Raw genomic sequence first — 18,665 nt, 5'->3', positions numbered from 1 at the left:
CATAATGTAACAGTAAATTTTTGTTGTTGTTGGTAAATCGAGTGGGAAGATGAAAATTTAAGCTTGAAACGTTTCGCTGTGATATTCCAAAGATGTTGTGGGTATTTATACATTCTTTTATTGAACTGAAATATAAGAACACATAAAAAAAAAACAAGTAATTTACTTTTCAAATATGATTATTTTTAAATTTTACATAATATAATAATTTAAATATTACCTTTTTAATTATCACATTTTTACAAATTTTTCTTTATATTTTTTTTATTAAGTTAATGGATATTTTATAATAAATAGATCTATATTTTCAATAAATAATTTTATTAAATATTTGAAATTATTTAATATTTAATAATTAAATTTGGTAAATATAATACAGTCATTTGAAACAGTTTATTTCACAATCTTCTCAAAATGTACAAACTGAAAGTTGTGGAAGCATATACTATTTGATGAGTAGGTAGAATCAAATAAAAAAGTTTCCATTTGATTGCAAATATTTTCGACAATTTGCAAAATACGAAAGTAATTTAAGAGATTTCGGATTTGTAAAGAAATTTTACGTGTTTAAGAGTTGCCATATAATATATAGACAGCACTTTTTAATAGCCAGCCATATTGGGTTCACCATTTGAATTATCCAATTTCAACAATAAAATTGTCAATAATACCTAACAAATTAATAATAACATTGTTGAAATATAGCTAACAACCAAGGGCGGCGAACGCCGATGGCATAGAGGGTGGCAAGTAGCTTTATGGAGAATGGGAAAAGTAGGTATCGATTGTAGGCACATTCAAGTAAAAATATAGTAGATAAAACGCGAAAATTTATTTTAACTTTAAAATTAGACCTAGTTTATCAATAATCTACCTGAAACCAGGCGTGCATCTTGAGTTAAATTTGGGGGGGGGCACAGACAATGGAATCCGGATTTATAGTGGTGTAAACCATGGACTTTTTTTTGTGTTTTCGTGTAGGGACCATTACCTAAAAATTTATTTTTCTTCTATTCCTTTTTCTTGTCCTTTCATCTTATGGGCACCCTTTTCCTAAAAACTTGTTGTTAATTTATTTTATTTAGTTTTTATACTCTAAAGTATATTTAGTTTAATCCCAAGTTTGTAACGCTTAGAAATATTGATGCTACAAACAAAATTTTGATATACTTATTCATAAAATTAACCTAATTAGGCCATTCCCGTTTGCCGGACCGCCAACACAATATCTCAAGAAACGAAAAGACATATCGAGCTGAAATTTGGTTTTATATCGTGCTCAGGATTAATAAAGTGAGTCTGAGTTCGTAAATGGGCAACAAACATAATTATTATTTGTGTTTGTAGTGGGCAACATGGGTCCATTGGGTCTTGTAAACCGTAAAAGGAAGAACAAAAGTTAAATTGTAAAAATTGTTTCATATAAAAAAGTAAACAATTTTTGCTTGAAAAATGTAATCTTAAATAACTTTGTTTTCCCATGAAAGTCCAAATTTGGGCAAATATTTAGTTCCCTTTTTCTCAAAAACAATAAAATATGGTGAGTTGAAAATTTATAGGTAGCTTCATTGATTATAATTTCCATTCGATAACTGAAATTTTGAATTCAAGTTTTACTTTTTTAAAGCAAGTGGGTGCTTTGAATCATTTTTGTGAATCTTTAATTATAGTATTTCTGGGCAGAAAAGTTACAAAATATTTATCTTTCCGCTCTCTTTGCGGAAAGCAACATTTTTATTTGATTCGACTCACCATCAACACTATACGTTTCCACAGCTTTTCATCTTGTTTATGAACTTTTTGAAAAGCGAAAATCGAAGATGATATTATACAATAATTTAATTATAATATAATATTTAATATTAAGTTTAGTAAGAGGACAAAGTGGGTTGTTTTATTTTTGTTCAATTCAGGAGCGTTTATTTCCCCATGCAGTATTTATATATGATAAATATATTTTTAATGTAATATATTTATAATAAATTTTAGATAAGTTTTTATTTTTAAATAAATACAAATTATAAATTTTATAATATCTTATTTTCTTATGGAAAAACATTTTTATTTATACATATTCATTTATGGTTTGGTATAACATTTATTGAAAATAATAGAAAATCATAACATTTGGGACAGAAATAGAAATTATAATGGATTAAATATTCGTTTTTAAGTCCGTTTAATAAGAGTAAATTTTTAGAGTCTTTTTCTTTAAAATTTGAAAGTGTTTAAACATAATTTCATGGTGGTATTGCGATAATTAGCCATGATCGTCAAGACATTTGCAAAGTACTTTAGAAAATAGTAAAACATACTTTAAAAATCAGTTTTTTGTGTTGATAAACGTGCATTTTTGTCATTTTTTAGTATTTTTAAACTTATTTGTATTTTAAAAATAATTTTAAGTTAATTATTTCTATAAAAAAAAAATATTTTTATTTAAGAAAGGAAAAAAATGTAGCTTGCTCTCAAAATGAAGGTTTTTGCATACCATTAATTAGTACCTAATATATCTATACTTATTGGAGAAATTGGAGATGTTTTTTACAACGAAAATTCTTTTTATTTACTTCTTAGATATTTTTGTCAATTGCAAGGGTTGCCACCTCTCCACATTTGATCGGGAGACTGCTGAAATCGTTTAGTCTCTCCCAAGAAAAAATTCTTAAATTCTCCAGAATTCACTAAAAAGTATAGGTACATTTTGATTATTTTGTTTCATATTTAGGTAAATTCGACAATTCTGAGTAGCTTTTATTTCACAAAACATACAAAATATCATATATATATAGTATTATAATTTGGTATTATAATTAGATTAATTTCACTATCTCGCGACTTTATGGTTTATCTCCGGATTTTGAACTTTGAGGTGGCAGTCCTATCAATTGGGTATAATATTTAAAAGACAAAAATGCCGTAAAAGTAACAAACATGGTATACTTATGCTAGTTTTACGCGCTTCTAATTGCAAAAATTACTGACCGGAAAAAACAATACATACAGATCGATTGGAAATTAAACATTTTACTTTGTATATGAGCTTGTTTTTACCTAAAACGAATTGTTTTTAAAAGATCCAAAAAACTACGGAAAACGTGAAAAATTTAAAATAAAAATAGGTACAGATATATCCAAAAATACAAAAGATATGAAACAATTGAAATATACAGATTCGTAGAAAATCTTACGCTCAATAACTTTTAATTTTCGTATTTTTTCTTTAAAATGCATATTTTTTGAGAAAAATTAAAAAATCCAGTAAAAACGGAAAAAATTATATATGAATGCAAATTTTTCCTTGAAAGATTTGAGCTGATCTATTTCTTCTCTAAAATGCATAGTTTTTGAGTAAATTGTGATAAACTCGGGAAAAATGTGGAAATCGTTGATTTTTCCGAAATTACCCTTTTTTTAGCGTGTATAAAGATTTTTATTCTACATGTAAAAAACTAAAAATTGGCTTAGGTGGTTGATTGCTGTTTTTATTTTACTTCTGTAAAATTCAACTTTTACAGATCGAAAATTGGTAAATAAGTTTTTCCTTCGTCTTTATGAGCTTTTTCTATAGGCTAACGTTTTGCAGTCAATAACAGAACACCCTGTATATATGTCTTATATATTTAAATTCATTATTTTTGAGCTCTAATATTTGGACCATATTTGTCGTTAATTTGTGATGTATAGTGAAGGATAGGTATGGGGTATTAGATAAATACATGAAATATTTTCATTTTTACTCTTGTTAAAGGGGACTATAAAACTCTATAATATAATTTTATTACCCACAATAATCTATTGAAAACAACAATAGCTTTATTTTTACATTTTGTAAAAAATTCCAAACTCAGTGCTCTCATATGACTTATCTTTTTTTTACTTTTCTTTTTCTAATAAGATAAATTTTATAGATTGACAGCTAGTAACAAAAATAGTGTGTCAATCGAAATGGCGTAGGCCCTTCAAGATTTTTACTATTTGAAATGTAGGTACTGATTAATTATTAGGGTATTAATCGTAACCTTGATATCTAAACGTATTATCTTCTCTTTTTCTTAACTTCCAAAAGTTGCAAATTCTTGATTTTTGTTTTGTTTCGTATTATTTAATAAATGACTTTATTTTATACGAAAATTGAATGAATGTTGCGGAAAATGAAAAATATGACTTAATTTACTCCAGTCATTAAGCAGTACCTATCAAATATATCCTGATAAGAATATTTATTAAACATTCGTTTTTGAAATTTAATTCAATTGCTGTCGATTTCTAGCACTACGAGTAGGTGTACCATTTGCTATCGATTGTCTAAACTTAACATAACTTTCTCTTAATAGGTTTTTTTTTTTTTAAAGTTTTCGTTTTTCAATTTAATGTTGATTGATAAATTGAATTGCATACTTTAACTTCTTTTTAACTATAAAATAACAGAAACATTTTCGAATAACAAAAATAAACTTTCTAAATAATACTTTAATTAAAAAAATAAAGAACTAAAAGAGATAACATAGGCTAGAAAATAGTATGTAAATTCGAGAATGTATGTTTATCGTCAACCAGTTAGTAAAGAGATTTTATAAACACTAATAATGAAAGACACAGAACAGCCCAGTGATCGTTTGGTTTCATTACGGATTCCCATTCTTTCGAGTGGTGAATCTATAATTTTCGAACAAAGTTTCATCGTCTATTTTGAGGTATTTAAAAAAAGCGAAATTTTCAAGAACGATTTACAAGAACTAATGTTGCTCAATTACAAACTCAAACTCACTTTTTACGTCCTGAGCACGCTACAAAAATTTTAGATGATATCGCTATTCGTGTTTGAGTTATCGTGTTGACAGACGGACAGACGGACAGACAACTGGAAGTGGACTAATTAGGTAAATTTATGAACACCTGTACCAAATAAAAATTCTTTGAGGTACTGCTGTACATTGTATAATGAGATTAATTTCACTTGGGACTTGAAATTCTTAAAATATTTTACTCAGACTGATAAACGGTAGCTTTAAGTTCTCGAATTTGCGTTCTATTTCCATAAATAACAGTTTATAAAATTTATAATAAATTTTTTTTTATTTTCTTATATGACTAGATTGTTTTGAAACAGTTATATTAAGCTTTTAATTAATTTATATCTATTATGTACAAAATATTTTATTTACGTATATATATACAGAGTAAGTAGTACGGCACTACGGGATTAGTTACATTTTTGGCTTAATTGAAAAATTGGTATTTTATTGGTGAAAAAGAATTAAGGAAGTACTTTTTTTACAATTTTTTTTCAAATATAGCGTCAGGCTTATATTATAGCGACAGAGGAACTGGAAGGTCTTAATTCTGTGAAAATAATGTATATATATAATTTGATTTTGTCTCGGCTTCGAATCTTTACGATTTAAAGATAGATTTTTGTTGACTGACATTTTTCTTGGGTCACACCTTTAATAAATATTATGATTCTACATTGGAAAACTCATTAGACTACAGGAGTTTGTATAATTTGTATAAAATTTCAGTTAGTTTAAATTTCGTTTGTGCCGTACTAAAGAGAATTTTCTTATATCAAAATACTGATGATTGAAGAAAAAAATATTTTTGATTAAATTGATTATTAATTAATTAAATTATTTTACAATTTTTATAAATAAAAAATAATTTTTGTCCCTAAATTTTCAAAAATATATTATTTAAAATTTAATTTTTATGATTTACGTAAATAAGAAAATATAATATTTTATTGTATTTAGAGAATAATGTACAAAATGTATTTTTAAACTATTTAAACTTTTTTTTTTAAATAAAAAGGTAAATATTATCGATTGTTTTTTGTTCCTTGATTATAGATATTGCATTTTTGTCTATTGCATATGTTTGTCTTAAATTTTTGATGAACTTCGAATTTAACAGGTAAAGACAATAAATCGTGTCAAATGTATATTTTACAAAGATTTTACTTGTTTGTAACTTAAGTAAGTTAAGTGCGCCGTTTAAGTTAATAAACTGAGCGCATTGTGGCTTTAATCAGCGCGCACAGGCACTGCTATCGAAAAAACGAAACTTTTAAAAAAAAAAAAAACAACAACAACAAATCCTTGTAAACTAGATACACAGACCTGACAGTGATCAATTTTTAATACTAGCACATTTGTAGGTATACTTTAAATTTTCAAAGTATTTTTTTTTTTTAATTCAAAGCGTTGTAGTTAATATTATTATAAACTTGTCTTTTGGTAATTGGGAATTTTTATCCACTATATAATACTATTTCAACTAGAAAGGACCCTTTACATTTAACATTGATTTTTGCTTTTGATTTCTTGATATTATAAATTAAGTAAGGTATGGGCAGCAGCATCCAAAGTTGTAATGGCCGAACTGTTTAAATTACTGGCTTCGATTCTTCTAAATCATTAGCTATTATTTATTTATTTATAGTGTAGTTTAAGAATATGGTAAGGTTTTAATGTTTGGGGTGATGGAAATAAATTATAGGTGAGTAGGAAAGTATCTCGAAAACTGAAAATTATGATATAATTCGCCACATGCAAAAAGACTTACATATCAATATTGATATGCTATTGTATTCTTTTTCCTATCCTCCAAAAATCTATTTATACTTTCGCAATAACCAGGAATTTTCATATTTTTAAATTGAATTATGAATAGAACCTGACAAAAAATTAAATAAAAATCCTATATCTATTCATTTCATAATACGTTACTCATTTTTGGCCTTTTAGAGGCTGTAGTTCCGTGACCATTGTTTTAAGAGAACCTCCGTTCATTACAATTTTTGATGAGGATATCAATGTCTTCCTACATCATATAATTGGACGAAATTTTAACCAAAAGTAAAATCAATGTTTCAATGTGTAAATTCTTAGTGTCTAATAAATTCAGCATTCTTTAAAATTGTTTTATTCTCTAATAAAAATCCTCCGAGATTTTTTTAAAGAAAAAGCATACAAAAAATTCCATCAATCAAACAGTGCACTTAAGTAGAAATTAGCATTTTTCAAAAAAAAAGTCGAGTACTTTGCCTTCTATGGCATTAACATTCATTTTAAAGTTGTAGAGAATAAAATTCTCTACAAATTTTGTTTGAAACTTTTTTTTGTACTTTGAACCGTTTTTGGAATAGAGAGCGCAGAAGATGGGGTGCTCAGCTATACGCACCTTAGTGCTGGCTCAATATTTCTAAATATAAGGTATTAAATAATTATTTAAGTAGTATTTAATGAACTTTTTTTCTTGAACAATTATGCGTTTTTTTTACTTAATTATTCATTAAATACTACTTAAATAATTATCTAATACCTTATACATATTTAGAAATGTTGACCCAGCACTAAGGTACGTAGCTGAGCAATCCATTCCAAAAACGGTTCAACGTACAAAAAAAGATTCAGACAAAACTGGTAGATAATTTTATCCTCGACAACTTTTAAAACAAATGTTAGTGCGGTTGAAAGAAAAGGAAACGACATACCTATTATAAAAAACTGATTTTCGCGATCTTTGACCTCTAATATCTAAAGACGCGTACATGTGACAATATGTGATTTTTGAGACCACATTTTTACTATAAAAATAAAGGTTTGTACAAAAATTCAGCTTATTCCATGGGATTCCGAGGTGAAAACTTAAGATGTTTGGAGTAATACTAATTTGATGTTGTATAAAATTAGAATGTTAAAATTGAATGCCTGGCAAGTTTTTTGAAGAAATAAAAAAAAATGCTTTGTGCAAAGTAAAGAAAGTATTCTAATCACGAAAAAATTCAGTAATTAATTTTCAAGGGAAATATTTTGCACATCCCTGAATCAATTTTAATTAGTTTCGGCATGACGTCAGCACTTTCGGCCTTTACATATCCGTATAAGGGTAAAATAATAAGTCATATAATGTTAAAATTTTGGATTTAAGAGACTGTTAAAACACCTATTTGTGCACCCCACTTTTGTACTTCTAACTTTTGTACAGTTATTTGTGCACCCCCGTCCCGGTCATGCGATGCTAAAATCAATTTTTTATTTTTCAAAAAGATCTTTCCATTTTTTATTTAGACTATATATATGCCAAATTCCCTTACAATTGCATACTTTACATATGAATAATCGATGCGTGAAAATTGCTAAATTCACTTATTTTTAGGCTTATTTATGGAAAAGTAAAAACCTACAATAATCGACGCTTAAAATTCTTTTAAAGCCTTGTATGCGGTTACCTAAACAAATAATTGGTAGAAAAATAAAACAATTTTATATATTATTTTTAATGAGCATAATGATTTTATAATTAAAATCCTGTACTATTATTTCCTCCGTTTTCCCATTCAGAACCTGTTGGTGAGGATACATCTCTTATAATTATAGTCATTGTGGTTGGTATTGTGGGGACTATACTAATGTCTTTGCAGCCACGTGACGCTGGATAATAAACACATGGACCTGGACTTGGTGGCCGTGCACGAACACTACGACTACGATCTTTTCCATTAGTTACTGAGCCGTTTACGACTCGTGTTGACATGCCTGAAATAGAAAAACAAACAATGAATATTTTTTAAATTTTTTCAAAGCATGTATATATGTATAAAATAAAAATAAACTAGCGACTTCGCACGGGTGCAGTGCTGATACTAAATATACTGCAGAATGTGTTGATTTACGACATCATATTAGAAATTGCGTGTTTCAAAGATCTAAGCATACATAGGGACAGACAGACATCGGGAAGTGATTTTATTTTTTATACTATGTATGTTAAACTTCAATCATACACCGAGGTAAAGAAGGGCAGTTCTAAATGCATTTCAAAATTCTAAGGATAATGGTTTTTGAATTAGAAATTTTCGTAATAAATTTTCTATAAAACAAGCCAAAATTCTAAATTTATACATTTTTCTGTTGATTTTTGTAACTGTACAAATAATCATATATACCAACGGTCCAAAATTTTAAGTACAAAAGATCGTGTAGAGGTGTCTACCTGAACATTTTTAAAATTTTTAAAGTTTTAGTTCAAAAAGAATTGATCTTGAGATAACTATAAATTGCATAATTTTGTTTGTTTATTATAATATCCTTGAACATCTTACCATTCCTACTTAACGCGGTGTTTTGTCGATGTAAACGAATGCTCTGACGATCTGCCGTTGAAGCTAGACTGTCGTCGTGCGTTGCACCGTCTGGTGATTCGCGTCCTATTGTTGTGCCGAATATCCCGTGACTGCAAAATAACCGTAAAAAAATCCTCTTGAATTTTTCACCAAATATTACATAAATAATGAAATTCACACTAGAATTAATTGTCACTAATAGATTGCTGGTTTGCACCATTTCATCTAACATTTCCTTCCAAAATGCTTCCATTACGTTCACCACTAATGGTAGTATGTTGCAAAGAAAAAATACCATAACAACACATAATAACATTGTTGCCAAACCAATTTCACGTCGTTGCAGCCTTGATAAACGTTGTCGTTCAGCGTTTGCTTTACGCACCTGCGAAAGAAACGAAAAAAATTAATGGTGCAAAATAAATTTTTTAATATACTTTGTGGAAATAAAAACCCAATATTACAAATTTGTATAATTTTTCAAGATTCACAACGATGTGTATTAACTGATTATAAAAAAAAAAACGCTTCACCCTTCCTTTTAACCCAAATGCTTCTGTAAAAATAAGTTCGCGATCTATAAACTAGTTTGAAAGTATACTAAAAGATGATTAGAATGATATAATTGAAGTTTTTGCAGTATAAAAAATGTAAGATAATGAAGAAATGTTTTTTAATGTAATCTTACTCAAAAAATTATTACAATTGCTTCTTTTAAATTCCAAAGAATCATCTATAATCAATTAAGCAAAATTTACTACCTCTAAATGCGCAAAAGTTTTTAGCAATTTTTCATTTATAACTATGGCCTAATTAGAATTATTTATAGACAGTAACAATGTCGAAAAAACATTAAAAATAATCATGATATTTAGCATTTAGAGATATTAAATCTAATATATTTGCAATTTGAATATGAAGAGAGATCTGGAAAAGTCCTCAGATTTATTTTTTCATATAATTCATTAAAGTTTCCTTAAAATTATATTCACTGTTTCTATGCATTTTCCTTTGTTTTTCGTTTGGCAATCTACTAATAAGAATATTTGTTTACTATTTATTTTCCGTATTTTGAGTATTCATCATTCTACATGCCACCATCAAACATTATACTTCTTAGCCATTCAAATCAAAACTTCTAAATTGCAATATTCTACTAAGTTAATATTTACTCTTATCCTTCCCATTCTACACCAGATAAATCAGTGCGTGTAGATAAAAACAAAGAATAGCTTAAAATATGTGGTATTAAGTTTATAATTTTTTACTCTATTATTCCGAACAAATTAGAGTTATGTCAAATAACGTCCAATAAACAAAAGATCACACCCTTCTTTCATATGTATAAGTAAGGTTGGATGCTTTCTTTCATTCTAAGAGGATATTTAATTTTATTTTGAGGGAGATTACACAGGAGGTGAACCTTCGTTTGCAAACCTTGATTTAATTTTAAACGCAAGAGATTAAAATATCATGATTGCTTAAAAGAGAAACTGCCAAAATATATTTATTTACATGGATCAATTATGACAAAATCATTGAATTTACCTCATACTGATTAAGTGATAATTGCAACTCGCTAGAGGCTAAACTTCTAGCAAAACAAGTGAAACAAACAATTGACTGAGTTAATTGTTGAAATACCATGCACAGACAGCCACACACCCGTAAATAGCCACACACCCGTAACTGATATTCCCATATTAATACATATTATAAAATTTGCACCTAATTAGCGCCCTCGTGGGTAAATAGTGATATCTACAAAAAAAAAAAATTTGACCAAAAATGAATAATTTTTTTTTTAAGGAACATTTTTTACATTTAAACTTTTGTTCTATCTCGAACGGTTTACTATAAGTGGGTCCTACAGACCCAGGACCCAACTGACCTATATTGCTCATTTACGAACTCGACCTCATTTTTTGTTCTGAGTACGCTTTAAAAATTTCATCGTGATCTCTCTTTTCGTTTTTGAGTTATCGTGTTGGCACACAGACGGACAGACGGACGGACAGACAGACGGACAGACAACCAGAAATGGACTAATTAACTGATTCTATGAACACCTATACCAAAAATTTTTTCGTAGTATCAATATTTTTAGGCGTTACAAACTTGGGACTAAACTTAGTATACCTTGCATATTACATATATGCATGGTATAAAAATATGTTAATGTAGAAAGAGTGTTCCTGGATGCGTGAATTGTAAAAAGACAGAAGAAGGTTGGTCAACGGGTAAAGTAAGGTGCTTTAAATTAAAGTATAAAGCCAGTAGGCTCTCCAATTTCACGGATTAGTATTGGTATTTTAGTCCTATTTAATTCCAACAGTAGTAGTACTGTTATAATAAAAAAACCAATGCTAAAAGTGGAACATCACGAATTTTTGCATGTATACCCTTCAAGTATATAAATAATTAAATGGTTCTTCTATCTAAATACTATTACCTCAAGAGCCGCAATAAGAATGTACATAGTATCCAAACTTATATTAAAGGGTAGAGTGTTATACCTTGGCGGTAATACACCTTGTATTACTATTCGGTTTATTGTCACGTATTATCCAGAAGGAGGCAATTGTACGATAAAAAGTTACCTACTACGGGGCAAGCAACTTAGAGAATGGTGGTACAAGTGCTTTTGTTTTTTAATAAGTTTAGCTTTTACAGTTTTTATGCTATTCATAAGTTGTTTTCTTTGCTTTGAACAATATTTTATTTAAAAAACTGCTTAAGGGCTATAATTTTCTTATTTACATTTTTATTTTATTTAGGCATTTAGGATTTACATTTAGGCATATAAATACCACGAGTATGACAGAGTACATGCGTTAAGCAATGCATCTAAATAAGAGGTATTATAGGTGTTATATGAAATTGCAAAAGTGGCTTGTATCATGGATTGTCTGATGTAGTTCATCTATTCGTAGATGTAAATCGAACATTCTGTATAATGTAATATAATATAACCCAGAACGTTGAGGAGGTAAGATTTAAAAAGACTTAACGTTATTGTAATAATTTAAGCATTAATAAAGAATGACTTGATATGTTGTAGTGTACTTAAGTACAGCCGCTGGGGGTGATTCAAGAGTGTGATTAATGGTACATAATTGTCTTGTACCATGATGCTATAAGGAGATTTCCATCGCAATATTTAATAAAACTAGCTTTAAAATCATATAATTGTAAATTGTGATCTAAGATACAATACTTTTCCTTATACGTAGATAATACTATCTACATCTTTAATTTTATAAACTTGCTAAAATTAATTATTATTATTACTTTACCACGAGAGAATTCACTTTATCAAATATGCATTAGATAGACATAATGTAGTTTATGGAAAATTTGTGAAAACTTATTTTATTAAGTTTTATTTATTGAAAGTTCATATATAACATTTAATAAATAATAATAATAGATACAAATTTGTGTTAGACAATTTCCCATGTGTGAATATATTATATTCCTTTGGGATTGTCTGTATAAACCCTAATTTAATCCTTTATTTTGAATTTTCATAGATATAGAGAATGACCATCAATGAATGCAAACTAATTGTAAGTAGAAAATATGGTAAGATTTATTTTCATAATACAGGGTCAATGAGTTTAGTTCACCTGATCACAAATAATGCTAATTTATCCTAGACGCGCCTGCTCACTGCAAATTTTTCTTTTTTAGCTTTTGTGCCATTGAATGTTTATTTATTTTTTTATAATTTAATTAAAGATTTGTCAAAGTTTAAGTGAAATAGAAACATGAAATTGTCATGAAAAATATTGTGAATGTGTATTCTCATAATCTGTTTAGTTTTGTTGCGAGGCAATGACACAACACATTATGTCGATTGTCGTTAATACAGAATCCAATAAAAGAATACTAATGAATAATAGGGAATATAAATAATACTCATTTATTTGAAAATATAGATTACACAAAGGTTAGAATTTTTGTATGGAAACAAATATTTAGAATTTAATTAACAAAAATATTTGATTAATTTTTTCGCGAAATATTAATTAAAATTAAATTGGAAAAAAACAACGGAAAATTATTACCAACCGTATTAGTTGTATTAAATCATAAAATATAATACAATACAAAGGACCCCGCAATGTGCTATTATTGTGCTTTTATCTCTTTATTATAATTTTGAGTTGATATTTACAGCTAGATCAGAGGGTCTCTAATTTTATATCACGAAAGATCATTTGCCAATTTTTCATGATTTAGATAGATCCCCTCTCACGGCACGGCACGATTAAAATAACTAATTAGAAGATTTTTTTTGTAATTGCAGAAAGAAAAATTTTCAGTCATCATAAATTTGCCATTCAATAAGTCAATAAGTAGTTCATCACTATTTTTTTACTTTTTTCATTTTTTACCTACTCTCGTAATCGGTGCAAATTTTTCTTTACTAGGTACGAGATCCCCAAATTAGGTAGTGACTTTCTATTCTCCTGGATCCCCTTTTTCTTAATTTTGATACCGTAGACCACTTTCGCTTTGGTATCGATTTTCAGGGGTCGAAAAATATCAGTTTGGAAATGATTGATCCAGATGGTTATACCTAAATTAAAAGTGAAAAAAATGCTATTTGATACCAAAAATTTGCATACAAGTCATATTATGATGAAGGACTTGCATAGCGAATTATTAAGGTTGATTGATTAAAATATGGCAAAGGAAATTTGTGAATTTTTGACGATGGGTGTGATAGCTTATGATGTGAAATGTTAGCGGTAATAAATTACTTAGTTGATCTTTTCTAGAATAGTGGTTGCATGTATATCATACGATAAAGTTACCTAAGTAAATTTCATTATCCATATAGTTTTGGGACTGATATTATGATCCAATAAAACAGCTATTACAATAAATAAGATAACATACAATTTAACTATTATTACATTCATGAGTTAAAATTTAACTCGTTTGAATAAAATTATTACACACTTTGAGTGTTAACTCAATTTTCAAACGGTAAAGAAAATGAGATAATATGATAATTTCTCTAACTTTGTGATGGAGATATTCATATATTCGTTGCGCACTAGGAATACTAAATTTATTAGATAGAAGTTTTGTGGTGTCATATTCAAATTTTATTTGTGCTTTAATTGTAACAGATTTTATTTTAAATTTTCGGTAAAATATTCTTGAGTGTTTGTGTTTTGTGGTTTTAACTTCTAGCAGAGAATATATCGGTAAAATATAGTCTCTGACTTCTAGTGTAGTCAAGCAACTGATCTCGTATTTCATTCTAACGTAAAACGCTTTTGCAAATGAGAAACCTTTGGGTGGTCCTTCAGAAGTGACACCTCAATGGGAACCGCGAATAGTATTCTAAGGAGGGAACTCATATATAAATGGTGAAATGTGTTATTTTGGGACTCTTAGCTCATGATCAGGGCTCAATTTATTAAAAAGTGCCTATTATTTATAAAATCGTTTTGCAGAATAAAATGCAGGGTTTCGTGCAAGTTTGTAACAGTTTGTAACTCAGCTACTACACCACCATTCTATACATGTAGTATAATAGTATTGTGATTTGACCTTTAAATCAAAATAAGGTTGTTGTCTCCGTACAAAATCGTAAAAATGTTTTGGCCTATTACTTATAATAGCGTGCATAACTATACTATACATACATAGTCAACTAGTGCGCTACTTTTAACTCGAATGTACAATGCGTAGATATTCTCGTAAAAAATAAAGTGTATTCTCGTAATAAAGTCTGTCTTCTCTTTTAAACTTTCTATACTCTGACTATGGTCGTTTCTGTTCAACAATAAAAATCATTAACTTTGAGATTATTAGATAAATAATTTTATATTTTGCATGAAGAAAACATAAATTTCATATTAACTTTTTAAAATAAGGTAAAACATAGCATATTAATTTCATTGTATAGTAATAATACATCGATAGCTCTTGATAAAATGAGATATAAAACGGACAGATCTAGCAATCGCGTAACTTTGAATTCGGATAAGTCGAGGTATTACTGAATATACATTTACAGACTTACTGAAAAATCTTTAAACAATAGTTTGCGACAAAAATTTCTGCTTTGAAAAATATCTTTAGTCCCCTCTAGAAGTTATTCTGATCAAAATTAGATTGTTTATGGGTCATTATTTGATAAAAATTTCATAGTCTTTTCCTCAGCAAAAGAAAAGTCTCTATTGACTCCATTTTGGTCAATATTTGGTAAGACATTTTTCTCTTTTAACGTTAAGAACTATGGTAAATGCTAAACGGGCAAGACATGATTTTGCTTTTTATGAAAATTTAGGAGCCCAGATAATTTAAGTTGTTCTCAAAGTCAATTACTTTGCTAGATGTAAGGTGATTATTTTTTAGACATTTTGTAATATTTTTATTGTAAATTATAAGCCAGATTAAAATACGGAAAATTTTATTTATCTAACACTGTAGGTTTAAACAAAAAGGCGGGAAATATCTCAATGTGCGACTTACAAAGGTTCGCGTATTTGTAGCTAATCGGGGACTTCTTTCCAGACACAAGTTCTAGATAGCATGATGTTTTGGCGGACTCTTAGATCCCCTTGATTATCGCATATAGCCAGTATATTATATTGACTAGTTATAAATAAAATGATTCACCTAAAATTGATTAAATTTAATTTTCTTGTAAAAATAAAATTTTTGTTGTTTTTACAAATTTTACATCTGAAAACATCAATGATAATGTTATTTACCGGAATAGAAGAAAAAATTCCGGTATGTAAAATATAATTCAGTAGATAGATAATACGGAAGTATAAAAAAATGTACGATAAACTTAAAACTTTTTGAATATTAATAATATAAAATAAGTATAAAAATATTTTTACTTTAATCACATTTAATGAAGAACTGATGGAGGTTTTTTTTCTTGATTACATTGATTTTAGATAAATAATAAAATTGCAAAGTAATTAGAAAAATGTTTTCCATTTTCTTTTATGCATTTAATGAAGCATTAAATATAAATCAATTCTGTGATTAATGATAGCGCTTTTAGTAAAGAATATTGAATAGTTCAATAGAACTAGATAATATGTTTATCCAAAATTCTTGAGGATTATAAAATGTATTTAGGGTCTAATATGTACGAAAATTGCAAGAATATACTTTAAAAATTTCAAAAATTTTTAAGGTATATTCTGAATTTTTTTTGTTTTTTTAAAAATGTTTCACAAAACCACTAGTTGAAGTTATCTGAAAATTTATAACTCTCTATCTTTAATGGTTTTAGAGAAAGAGATCACCAAAGTTGCGCCCTGGGTAAACAGTGATGCTTACGAAAGACTGATTCAAAGTTGTTAATTTTTTTATGAGAAATAACTTTTACTTTTAAACTTTTGTCCTATCTCAAATGATTTACAAGAACGATCATTTTTCATTGGATTGAATGAGCAAAAAAAATTCCATTTTAAAATAGGCATATCTCGGTCCATTTTGAAGCTAAAAAGTCGAAAAAAACAAAAAAGGTGCACAATTAAATCAGCTAGAATTGTTAGTTCAACTTTTGAGCATAGTTTTTTTTTTTTTTTTTAAATTTGTAATTAACTGATTATAACCCTCCAACTATATAAACCCCAAAAAAGGGGGTTAGTCCCGCCCCTGTGAGATCAACTTTTTGGTACGAAGTTTTTAAAATCCTAATAAACAACTGTAGAAAATTTCAAAGATGCATTAATTTTTATACCATGTATATATTATGTAATATATAGTTTACTCCCAAGCTTGTAACGCTTAAAAATATTGATGCTACAAACAAAATTTTGATATAGGTGCTCATAAAATCACCTAATTAGTCCATTTCCGGTTGTCTGACTGTCTGTCGTCTGTCTGTAAGTCTGTCATCACGATAACTCAAAGACGAAAAGAGACATCAAGTTGAAATTTTTATAACGTGCTTAGGACGTAAAAAATGAGGTCGAGTTCGTAAATGAGCAACATAGGTTAATTGGATCTTGTCCGTAGGACCCATCTTGTAAACCGTTAGACATAGAACAAAAGTTTTAAAAATGTTTCTTATAAAAAATTGAACAACTTTTGTTTGAAACATTTTTTCGTCAACTTCACTGTTTACCCGTGAGAGCGCAAATTGTATACTATGTATTATATGGGAATATCAGTGATGTTTGTGTGCAACAAAATTAACTCAGTCAATTGTTTGTTTTCACTTCTTCTTTCTTCTTTTAAGTTTAGTTTCATTGTACTATTAGAGTTATACATAATAATAAGAATAAAAAAAATTTACCTGCCGATAAATAGCTGCATTTAATACAGCTAAACTACTGAACGGTATAAAATACAAAAACACTAAATATAACCAATGTGTGTAAATTTTAATATAGTTCTCATCCAAACGTAAATTTGACGCACCAACACAATACACAGTCACATTCAACTTTACATTCACAACAAACTTTGCTTCTCCCATTGACGGTTCAAAAAATTTTGGAAAATTATATAGCACAGAAAATATTATAATCACTATCACATATAAACGTGCTCGACCCAGTGTACAAAGTGATCGGGCCCGTAATGGATGACACACTGCTACAAAACGTTCTAATGTCACTGTTAATGTTAAATACACTGATACTGTTTGTGCCATTCCAGTTAACGGATATACTAATAAGGACAAATGTGGCCAGACATAAAAATAATACGTAAACATCCATCCAGTATATGGATAAATGGAGGATAAACCAAACAATAATATACTGGCTAAAATTAAAACGGTATCACATAGGGCTAAACAAATTAGTAGATAATTAATACTGGATCGCATTTGTGGTCGTGAAAGGATTATCATTGAAATGATATTTCCTAATATCCCTAAAATTCCAATAACATTCAGTATCACACCATAGCAGTAGAATTTAAAAAGTTCTTTATTTGGATCATAATCTTTAACGCATGGATTTGGATACTTTCGTTCCGTTGGATAAATGGCCGGTGATATATGAAGTGTTGTTGGACTGTCCGTTGTAGGAATTTCCGTTGATCCATTTGTCGGTTCGAATGTTGTGGAAGTTGTACTAGAAATTGCTAACAATGACAATTGAGCCGTTGTTGTGGCTAATAGTGTCATTGTTGACGATACAGTTTCGTTTATTGTAAACATTTTCTGAGAATTCTTAATATCTTTGCAATACAATTATTTTTGAATTTAGTTTACGACGTAAATGCTTCCATTTAATGCAATGCATATGTATTTTAAAAATTTTATCTTGTATTATGATAGTTGATTTCGTATTCATTGTTAGTCCGTAGTTTTTCTTTCATGAATTGCAAGTTGTTTTGACTGTCGTTGATTCTTCTTTAGGCTCTGAAACCAAAAAATATTTTTTTATTAGTTTTTTATTATTTAAATAACAAATTATGGGAATATTATTCAGCAAACTTGGGAAGTAGATTAATGTTTGGGAATGGGTGATTCTAATACTACAAAGACTTATGTTTTCTCTTTTTTTGATTAACAGCTTATGCATCTATA

General features: G+C 28.2%; 1 protein-coding gene across 1 annotated transcript; it reads right to left on the bottom strand.

The window, feature by feature from the left end:
* Positions 1-7,811: 7,811 nt before the first annotated feature.
* Positions 7,812-18,336, bottom strand: LOC123293229 (FMRFamide receptor). Its single transcript, XM_044873976.1, has 3 exons — positions 17,421-18,336; positions 9,110-9,515; positions 7,812-8,543 (listed from the first exon to the last, which is right to left on the bottom strand). Exons 1-3 carry the CDS (start codon positions 18,291-18,293, stop codon positions 8,308-8,310), a joined length of 1,515 nt encoding a protein of 504 aa, XP_044729911.1. The 5' UTR covers positions 18,294-18,336; the 3' UTR covers positions 7,812-8,307.
* Positions 18,337-18,665: the final 329 nt, after the last annotated feature.

The sequence above is a fragment of the Chrysoperla carnea genome, chromosome 2 (assembly GCF_905475395.1).
Source record: "Chrysoperla carnea chromosome 2, inChrCarn1.1, whole genome shotgun sequence".
In the NCBI taxonomy this organism is placed as follows: Eukaryota; Metazoa; Arthropoda; class Insecta; order Neuroptera; family Chrysopidae; genus Chrysoperla; species Chrysoperla carnea.
Note: the sequence above shows the minus strand (reverse complement) of the source record. Positions and strands in the feature narration are given on the sequence as shown.